Source organism: Apium graveolens, chromosome 8, assembly GCF_009905375.1.
Source record: "Apium graveolens cultivar Ventura chromosome 8, ASM990537v1, whole genome shotgun sequence".
NCBI classification, from domain to species: Eukaryota; Viridiplantae; Streptophyta; class Magnoliopsida; order Apiales; family Apiaceae; genus Apium; species Apium graveolens.
In genome coordinates this window covers 15,205,190-15,216,427 of record NC_133654.1, presented here as the reverse complement: position 1 = coordinate 15,216,427, position 11,238 = coordinate 15,205,190, and the positions used below count along the sequence as shown (strand labels likewise).

The window sequence follows — 11,238 nt, the reverse complement described above, 5'->3', positions numbered from 1 at the left end:
TCTAGTTGCGTGCAATCAGGTGTCTATCATTTCTGTGGACACTTGGCATGCCAGATTGGGGCATGTCCCTTCTTCTGTGCTTAAGCAGTTGGATATTAAATGTTCAACAGATTTTCAAGACTGTGATGTTTGCCATTTTCCAAAACAATCTAAACTCCCTTTTCCTCAGAGTTCATATTATTCTGGTGCTTTCTTTGACCTTATTCATGCAGATTTGTGGGGGCCTTACTCTATCCATACAACTGACAATTGCAATCATTTTCTTACTTTGGTTGATGATAAATCTAGCATGACTTGGGTGTTTCTGTTGTCTTATAAATCCACAGTTCCTACTCTACTCTTAGAGTTTTTGGCTTATGTGAAGAATAGGTTTACTAAGACTGTCAAAGTTGTACGTACAGACAATGGTACGGAGTTTGTAAATACAAAGTTGCTCACATCATTGACCTCTTTAGGTATTATTCATCAGAAAAGTTGTGTGTATACACAAAAACAAAATGGCCTTGTTGAGAGGAAATACCGCCATTTGTTAAACACTGCTCGTGCCTTGAGGTTTCATGACAATCTTCCTATTCAGTTTTGGGGCGAATGCTTATTAACTTCCACCTACCCGATAAATAGAACTCCTACTATAGTTTTGGATGGTTCTTCCCCTTATCATGTGTTATTTGGCTCTCCACCATATTATGTCCAACTTTGTGTGCTTGGTTGTCTTTGCTATGCATATGTTTCTCCACCTCTAACAGATAAGTTTGCCTCTCGAGCTACTAAATGTGTGTTGCTTGGATATCCTTTCGGACATAAAGGTTACAAATGACTGGATTTGCAAACTAAGAAACAATTTGTTTCTCGTAATGTTCAATTTGTTGAACATGTTTTTCGTTTTCGAGAATCATTATCGGCTTCAGCACTCCCACATAAATTGTTTCCTTGCTCTTCTCTTATTGTGGATGAACCGTTGAATGCTTCTATTCGATGTCTCCTCATTATGAAGATGCAGTGCCTCTAAATAGTATTATTCCAGATAACGTGGTTCCTTCTACTCGTCATGTTCGCCACAAGACTGTACTAGTGAAGTATACTGATTATACTGGTTTAGCTAGTAGTTTTAAATGTTGCCTCTATATATGTATATGGTGCTCCCTTATATGCTCAGTTCTCTCCGGACTATACTCATTTTCTTGCCAATGTTATGAAAATTGTTGAGCCAACTTGTAATATCCTGTAATTTTTAGAATTAGATTATTAATTGAATAATAGAATAAAAAGGATTAAAATTAGACAAGAACTAGGATTTAAAATTGAATTAGACTAATGAGCCTATAATTTGGATCCAATTCTAATATGGATAACTTGTAGGTTAAGATACAGGATTTTGTATCGTTATAAATACATCATATTCGTCCTCCTCGTTTTAATCATTAAAATTCGTAGGCCTTTATTCATAAAATTCAGCAGTTTTGCAAAATTCGTAGAAAATTCATCGTAAGTCAGAATTCAGTGATTCTAGACTTTTCGGAGAGATCTTTTCGTTCTCCACAACTTTCGTGTTTCGTATTTTCTAATATAACGTCGTTTAGTAGGTCAAAAAGGCTATATTCAGATCTGGTCAGATTTTAAGGTAAGTTTTCGATCGATCTTACTAGTGTTTTCAAAATTGTGTATTATGCGTGTATATTTGATTATCAAAAAATGGGCTAAGTGATGATATTTTTGAAAGTATTATGTGTTACAAGTATACGTATTGTTGTATCTCTGTGGTGTCTAGATGATAATTCTGAATATTTGATTTGTGCCATGGTTTGTGAAAATATCAAATAAGAACTTAGGACCGCAGTCACCGGATTGTAGTGACAGTTTTCAGAAAATTTAGGACCGTTATCACCGGGTTGTAGTGGTCTTGGCATGCGTTATTGATTTTGGAATTATTGTTGTCTATGTGCTATGTGTATTGTGTGTATCGAATAAGAATAAGAACAAGAAAGTGTATCAAAAGTGTTTGTTTCGTATATCGTATCGTATAGATTATCGTATTTTGTTATATGTGTTCATGTTACTTGGCCTACTAGTTGGATCGATTGATTTCTTGCTGGGCTGTATAACTCATTACTTACAATTTCAGGTTTCGCCTAAGAGTTCGAGTTGGATAGCATTGAAGTTAGAGGACTTAGAATTGGAGTTGTTTGACTTTTAGACTTCTGTTAGCTGCGCTTTTGTAATAGTCTCCTTTGTAATTGAATTTTCGATTAGTAAATTGTATTTTTTTTTAGTTTTGATTTAGAATTAATAGTCCGGATGTGCGGGCTGTTACAGTTGGTATCCAGAGCAGGCTGTCTTTCGGAGTGTATTAGGTATGTGACTAGTACATTTCCTAGGATTCGATCTTGTGGACCATAGTTTGACCTTTGGTAGATCAGGGGGTAGATGGGGTAGATGTGTCTCGAACTTTAGCATTGTTGTGAATTTAGGGACCAAATTCTTTTTAAGGAGGGTAGTATGTAATATCCTGTAATTTTTAGAATTAGATTATTAATTGAATAATAGAATAAAAAGGATTAAAATTAGACAAGAACTAGGATTTAAAATTGAATTAGACTAATGAGCCTATAATTTGGATCCAATTCTAATATGGATAACTTGTAGGTTAAGATACAGGATTTTGTATCGTTATAAATACATCATATTCGTCCTCCTCGTTTTAATCATTAAAATTCGTAGGCCTTTATTCATAAAATTCAGCAGTTTTGCAAAATTCGTAGAAAATTCATCGTAAGTCAGAATTCAGTGATTCTAGACTTTTCGGAGAGATCTTTTCGTTCTCCACAACTTTCGTGTTTCGTATTTTCTAATATAACGTCGTTTAGTAGGTCAAAAAGGCTATATTCAGATCTGGTCAGATTTTAAGGTAAGTTTTCGATCGATCTTACTAGTGTTTTCAAAATTGTGTATTATGCGTGTATATTTGATTATCAAAAAATGGGCTAAGTGATGATATTTTTGAAAGTATTATGTGTTACAAGTATACGTATTGTTGTATCTCTGTGGTGTCTAGATGATAATTCTGAATATTTGATTTGTGCCATGGTTTGTGAAAATATCAAATAAGAACTTAGGACCGCAGTCACCGGATTGTAGTGACAGTTTTCAGAAAATTTAGGACCGTTATCACCGGGTTGTAGTGGTCTTGGCATGCGTTATTGATTTTGGAATTATTGTTGTCTATGTGCTATGTGTATTGTGTGTATCGAATAAGAATAAGAACAAGAAAGTGTATCAAAAGTGTTTGTTTCGTATATCGTATCGTATAGATTATCGTATTTTGTTATATGTGTTCATGTTACTTGGCCTACTAGTTGGATCGATTGATTTCTTGCTGGGCTGTATAACTCATTACTTACAATTTCAGGTTTCGCCTAAGAGTTCGAGTTGGATAGCATTGAAGTTAGAGGACTTAGAATTGGAGTTGTTTGACTTTTAGACTTCTGTTAGCTGCGCTTTTGTAATAGTCTCCTTTGTAATTGAATTTTCGATTAGTAAATTGTATTTTTTTTTAGTTTTGATTTAGAATTAATAGTCCGGATGTGCGGGCTGTTACACAACTACTTACAAGCAAGCAATCCTACATCCTGAGTGGTGTACAACCATGGCTACGGAGTTAGCAGCTTTAGAAGCCAATGATACTTGGGACATAGTGCCCTTACCATCCAATCAAAAAGTGGTGGGTTGTAAGTGGATATACAAAGTGAAGTATCTACCTAATAGAGAGGTTGAACGTTATAAGGCTCGGTTAGTGGCCAAGAGATTTACTCAAACTGAAGGTGTCGATTACTTTGAGACATTCGCTCCCGTGGTAAAAATGACATATTTTCATGTTTTACTGGCTGTTGCTACTACTAAGAATTGGGTTATTGATCAATTAGATGTGACCAATCCCTTTCTTCACGGGGATTTGGTTGAAGATGTCTATATGGCCTTACCCCCTGGTTTTGTTCCTTCACCTGCTATTCAGGCTAAGTTTCCAGACCAGATTCTTGTTTGTAAGCTCAACAAGTCTATTTACGGACTCAAACATGCGCCTCGTTAATGGTTTCTGAAACTTTACACTGCTTTGATTCAGTTTGGATTTGTGCAATCTGTTAGTGATCATAGCCTGTTCACTTATATGCATGACTCTGCTATTGTCAACCTTCTTGTCTATGTTGATGACATGGTGCTGACAGGCAATGATTACCTTATTTTGGCGAAAGTCAAGATTTTTCTTGCTTCTCATTTCAAGATTAAAGATTTGGGTACGTTGAAGTATTTTTTAGGGTTGGAAATTGATCGTACCAAGGCTAGCTTTTATCTTAATCAATACAAGTACACTATTATGGATCTTATTCGAGATGTAGGCTTGGCTACTTGTAATTCTTCTGTTGTTCCTATGGAACAAAATCATTAATTGCTCGTCGATGATGATTCTCCAGTGATTACTGATGTTGCATCTTATCGAAGTATGGTGGAACGTCTGATCTATCTTACAATATCTCGCCCTGATATCTCCTACTCTGTGCATATTTTAGCCCAATTTATGGCTTCTCCCAAAGATATACATTTACAAGCTGCCTTTAAACTTCTTCGATATCTTAAAGGCACTTGTGGCCAAGGCCTGCTGTTTACATCTCACTCTGATCTTACTTTGTGTGCCTTTTGTGATGCTGATTGGGGTAGTTGCAAATTAACTCGTCGCTCTGTCACGGGTTTTTGTGTCATGTTGAGATCATCCTTGATATGCTGGAAGAGTAAGAAACAGCCTACAATTTCTCGTTCCTCCTCAGAGGCTGAATATAGGTCCATGACAGACACCACTTGTGAAATTGTGTGGCTTCGTTCTTTATTGCAGTCTCTCTCTGTGCCTCGGCTTACTCCTACTAAACTCTATTGTGATAATATCTCTGCCATCTACATTGCTGCTAATCCTGTGTTTCATGAGAGGACGAAACACATTGAGATTGATTGTCATCTCGTGTGAGAGAAGCTGAAGAAATGTGTTATTTCTACTGCATACATACCCTCCAGGGATCAACCAGCTGATATGCTTACTAAAGCTTTGGGTTCTGCATCTCTTGAGCATCTTCTTGGCAAGTTAAAAGTGATTTCTGCTTTATCTCCTCCTAACTTGAGGGGGATGTTATCACTATAAAGAGTAATGCGGTTACTCGAGTTGATCAGGGTCCATTTATAATTCTTTATCAAATGGTCCTAAAGGGAACAACACAAAATGTGCTGAGCTGTCTAGCGTATAAGAGGCTACCAATCTAGAAGTAACAGATGTCATCTATTTGGAATGGTGTAGTAGTTTGGTTAAATAGAAATCCAGTATTATGAAGCTGTAACAGACTATTATCAAGTTTATGCAATATACATTTTCTCTCTTTCTTCTTCTCTACTTCTATACTTTTGACATGGTATCAGAGCTAATAGATGTAGGAAAACCTTTGCTTATCCAGAAGTGTTATCACTATAAAGAGTAATGCGGTTACTCGAGTTGATAAGGGTCCATTTATAATTCTTCATCAAGTGGTCCTAAAGGGAACAACACAAAATGTGTCGAGCTGTCTAGCGTCTAAGAGGCTATCAATCTAGAAGTAACAACTGTCATCTATTTGGAATGGTGTAGTAGTTTGGTTAAATAGAAATCCAGTATTATGAAGCTGTAACAGACTATTATCAAGTTTATGCAATATACATTTTCTCTCTTTCTTCTTCTCTACTTCTATACTTTTGACAAGAAGCCAGATGGACCTGGACCTGTGTTCAAAATTTAAAGTGTGTTTGATCCGTTGGTGGTATGGAGTTTGAAAGATAAAAAAGATGCAACACCCCAGTAGAAGTCCAACCCGTATAGTACTGTTCCAACTGTGATACTGAATGGGGCCTCTCTGGGGAGTTCATTTGTCTTGCACTTTAGCTCCATTTTCCATGAGTTTAGTTTGAGCGAGATACTTTGTTAGATTAGTTTTGGTTCGACTCTAACTCAACTCGATTCACTAAAATATACTCTTGTTGCAATCTGAATATCTAGGTAGATCATAAGTAAATTACATTTTATTCAATTCATTTCCAGCTTATTTTTTCTGAATATGATTTAATACACCATCATTTCAGCTCTTCGGAATATCTATTTTGAGCTGATACACCGGATATGTTTAGTTTGGTTTACATCTTGTTTTGGTATTTAGGAATGACGAATGCTGAGAAAGAAAACAATGTAGCATCTGTCTCCGGTATCAAAATAAACACATCAATCATTCATCTCATTCTCTTGTGTTCAATAAAGATAAAAATGATGACGGCTCCATCTGGTAATTTGGTTCTAAAACACGCAATAAATATATTAAAGTTCAGCCTGGTCGGGAAAGGAGGCAAGGAATCTTTGTAGCACATGAAAGACCTTAAAATATATGAGTCTTCTAGGGCAAACTCCAGTTTTACATAAAGTGGATCTCACCTTACACTTGTAGAAGCAATATGAATAATTGAATTCCCAATTATTTACTATTAGCTATTTTATTACTTGTTTTAACAATGTTGTATTGGAGATCATGAGAGAACATGTGCATTCTATACAGACATTACACAGTTGGGATGATCTTCAAAATCTTCTTTGCAATATTCTCTCTGCATTTTTATTAATTCTACTGCTACTGGAATACTGCAAAAGGTAGTTTGCCTCTAACTTATAAGCTAGTTTATAACTTATAAGCTAGTTTATAACTTATAAGTCAGGAATACATACATATTTTACGTTGTAAGTTACTTATAAGATATTCCAAACGAGATTTGTTCGTTGATGTATACAAGAATTGGTATCAGATTTGTTTTTCAAGAGTTTTTGCTCCATGACCCTCACAAACTATCTATTACTGTGATAAACTCGTGTTAAGTAACCAGTAGTAGTACGTTTTACAGAACAGAAGTAGTTCCAGTGGTAACACCATAACAACATTTGGCTGCACAATAATGAATCTGTTACAAAATCAATCTCAAATAACACTGTACAATTGTACAGAATTTCTGCAAACAATCCAAACTAATATACTAATGTCTTTACTAAAAAGAAAAAGAATATCGCTGCAAACGGAATAAAAAAGGAAGATGTCATTCTTGAATGCGCTGGTCCCTTGATGAAGTCGAGAATAACTGGATCGTAACGAATCACGAATAATTGCTCGTAGATCATATATCTCAGCTTTCAAATTCACCAATGGACTTCATAGCTTCAGGCCACAGCAGCAGCATTGGAAATGAAATAATGAAAGTAACAGCATTTTGCAAGAAACAATTCATAATGCAAGAATATAGTACAAGAGGAAAAGATGACTAGTTACCTATATGATCATGTTCACCATTGCCCCTTTGATGATTCTCCATGCACTTAAGCAGATACTTAAAGGTCTCTATCTCGCAAGGGATCGTAAGGCCACCACTATGATCAAATCCAAATTCCTCCTCAACCTTTTCAAGCAGAACCTTAAACAAAGGATCACTAAGATAACTAGTAGGAATTATAAACCTCCGAAGCTCACGACCAACATACACAGCTAAGAAGCCTTTTGGAACATCATGAGGTGGTTCAGGGCTATGACAACTTTCGTCATCTGATTCAACGTACACACTGCAGCCTCTTAATCTCTTGCTAATCGCGGGAGGAATCCCTAAACACGGTTGATTAGCAGAGGAATCATTAACACTCCCCTTCTGACCAATTGTTGCAGTTTGCCACTTTTGTAGCATCTCTTTAAGCCTTACGATATGTCGAATTCCGGTCACAATGCTGCCTCCATTGTCTTCCATTTCTTGTTGATGCCTAGTCCTAGTAAATGTAACTAAATGCAGAGATTGAATGTAGCATAAATATGTAACATATAAATTTGCATGAAGAGCAACACACAAGCTCTCATTTATAACCAATGTCTGGATCAATGTGTAACGTCATACATGACTTTGATCACACTTTTTAATTAAACAATAATATTAATACTTATTATTGTGTAATATTCTTATTTGATTGTTTAACTACAAATGTTTTGTAAGCTAGATCTACAGAGAACATGTATCCAGCGTTGGATTAAGACTCAACCACGTGTCGATTAATACGCGTTTGATTACTCTGGTGCTGCTTACTTACAATGCACACTGTGTTTAAGCATTGTATCAGAACAGTTATACTTGTTGATCAAGTGTTTATCAAACCGACAAAACAACCGAGCTATATTAAATTTGTATCTGTTACTTTAACATATAACTGAAGCTTCGGAAGATAATGTAATATAAACAGCTCATGTTTGTTACAGGGGCTACTTTAGGATAAAATTTTAATATGTAGAATGATTCATAACGAGGAGGAAGCTGATTTTGAGGAGTTTGTTATGTTAGGAGTATGGTTGTCTTCTTGCACGGAAAGTCGAGGATTCGAATCATGTTCTTCGTAAATGTAAGACGGTCATGACATCGTGAGAAAAATGTTTGTGCTATGTGGTTAACCATTTTTTTAGAGTAGTGTTAGGTAACCCGAATATCTTTCTCAAAAAATTTATCAAATGACGTAGCTGACACACAGAGAGTTTGGCCCCGAAAATCTGGGCTGACCCGATCCGGTCAGAACCCGGTCAAGCCCGGCTCGGTCCCGACCCGGGCTTAGGGCCTCGAAGGGCCCTATATTTTTAGGCAAAGCCCGGCCTGACCCGGTTAAAAGCCCGGGTTTCGGCCCAACACGATCTTTGGCCCAGACCGATTAAAAACTCGAAAAAACCCGGTTCAAATCTGATTATTATAATATATTTTCTTTATTTATGAATTTACATTTATTATAAATATAAATAATACTTTAAACATATATATTTACATATTCGTGATTAATAATATTATTTTTATACTTTATTGTAGGATTAATGAAAGAAGATATAATAAATACACTATATATATTTGGATACCATTGATAAAACATATTATTCTATAAACATGTTTATTTTTGTCAAAAAAAACATATTATTCGGGATCTTCAAAAAAACTTATTTGATTTAAATTAGAAAAAAACCTGGTCCGATTCGATCCGGCCCGAAAAAAAGCCCAGTAAGACCCGCCTCGAGGGCCCAAACGGGCTCTAACATTTTCGAAAAACCCGGCCTAGTCAAAGTCAAAACCCGAAAAGTCCGGCCCGGTCAAAGCCCGAACTTTTTAAGGTCCGGTCAAGACCCAGCCCGGTGGGCCTTTTGTACATCTCTACTGACACATGACTGATTTTAATTAGTGGGCGCATATAAATGCACGGGGTCTCATATTATTATTAGAAAATTTGCCAAATATTCATATAATACATCAGATTTAGGAAATTTTTTTGTATAAAAATTTGGGGTCTTTTAACATTTTTCTATTTTTTTATTGTTGCGTTCTCACTGTATGATCCCCTCGTTCAGGTTCGGCCCAACCCAATTTTCCAGGCCTTTACGTTGGGAATTTTAAACAATCGGCCCGAATTGGGGATCAGCAAGTTGCATGGGCCAAAAAGTAATCTTAAAATTAGCAGTATATTGCATGAACGAGATCAATTTGTAATCAAATTCTTCTACCATTTCTGGCATATTTTAATATTTATTGAATTGATTGCTGAAGTTTTAGTGGCCCTTAACCTAGCTGACCACCCGGAGTATGACACGTGGCTAGAAAAGCATTTGCAAATTGGATATGCTGTGTGAATCTTAAAATTGCGGTTCACTATTTATCTACCAGTCATATTCAATTATTCATACTCACCTACGGTTTTGTACATCCTTTTCACACAATATATCTGTCTCTGGCCGAATTTGTAATTGGGAATAATGCTATATAATGTAAGTATTTTTCGAATTGGTACAAAACTTAATTTAAAAAAAATTATTGAGTTTTTAAATACAAGAAGAGGGTATGTCTTAAATTAGAAATTAATGTAGTTATCCTCAATTTCGCTAAATGATTATACAGACGTCATCCATGAAAGATTCCTTTAGATAAAGATTCATACAAAATTATTATTTAAAAAAATTTAAGAGTAGCTAGATAACCCAAATCATTCCCCAAATTTTTTATCAAATTACGTGTCATACACTGGCACATTTTGATTTGACGACGCATGACGCATGCGTCGTCCATATCATCATTAAAAGATTTAGTAATTACACACTTAACATATCAGCATTTGAGACAGATTTTGGGGAAAATATTTAAAATCTCTAGCATTTTTCAAAATATAAATATATAATTTATTATTTTTTTTCATCATATTTACTTACAAATTTTGATTAGAAAATTAAAAACGAAGTTGTAGCAATATTTTTATTTAAAAGATTATTAAAATATGATAAAATAGTTTACAGTGATTCTGTGGTAAAATCACAGTAAAAAAAATATTTATCCAAAATTATTTCACTGTAAAATTAAATTTAAATTTATTTATTTTAGATTTCATTTATTAAAAAAATTATTATATTTAAATATAAAATTATTCTACATTAATAATAATTTTGATAAAATGTTATAATAGAATTAAGGATTTTATACTATCTATATTAAGAAATTTACGAGCATTTTAACTTTTTGAAGAGAAAGACGCCGCACGCATACCGTGCTGTATCATGATTGTAAGTAACAAATTGTATTTACAACACTGAGTAAAGTTCTATGGAGTCCACCTTTAATTGGAGTCCTCGGAGTCCATATATGTTCTGCAAGTAAAATATAGCTTAAAATATTGCAAAACATATTATTTTTCGACAAACATCACTATTCTATCAAAAATCTTGTAGATTGCATACATTTTACAAGCAGAACATTGCAAAAATATATATTCTACAAAACATGTTTAGTTTGCAGAACATAAATGTTCATGTTGCAGAACATATTGCAGAACATACATATTGTACCGTAAATATATGAGATTTGCATGATTTTGTTGAAGTTATGTTATTTGTGTAACATGTTTTGCAAAATAACACGTTTTATAATATATTTTATTTGCAGAACGTAGATGGACTCCGAGGACTCCGATAAAAAGGTGGACTCCATAGAACTCAGCCCTTACAACACTTGCTACTTGTTATGTTATAGTCTTACTAGTCTACAAATGATATTACATTTGTCAATCAGATTTTACTAGATATATAATGTGATTTTAATTCATAATAATTGCTTAGCTTGCAAGAGTTGCAATGTGCCATCTCT

The 11,238-nt window shown here is 34.7% G+C and overlaps 1 protein-coding gene across 1 annotated transcript; it reads right to left on the bottom strand.

Annotated features, from left to right (window-relative positions):
- Positions 1–6,887: 6,887 nt before the first annotated feature.
- LOC141678476 (protein SMALL AUXIN UP-REGULATED RNA 51-like) lies at positions 6,888–8,036 on the bottom strand. Its single transcript, XM_074484809.1, has 2 exons — positions 7,371–8,036; positions 6,888–7,259 (listed from the first exon to the last, which is right to left on the bottom strand). Exons 1-2 carry the CDS (start codon positions 7,834–7,836, stop codon positions 7,228–7,230), a joined length of 498 nt encoding a protein of 165 aa, XP_074340910.1. The 5' UTR covers positions 7,837–8,036; the 3' UTR covers positions 6,888–7,227.
- Between the last annotated feature and the right edge of the window lie 3,202 nt (positions 8,037–11,238).

Excerpts from the sequence above, each read along its gene's own strand:
- LOC141678476 (XM_074484809.1), bottom strand. The coding sequence starts at position 7,836 with ATGGAAGACAATGGAGGCAGCATTGTGACCGGAATTCGACATATCGTA. Across the intron at positions 7,260-7,370 it reads TGGTGAACATGATCATATAG|CTATGAAGTCCATTGGTGAA; the intron begins GTAACTAGTCAT and ends TGTGGCCTGAAG.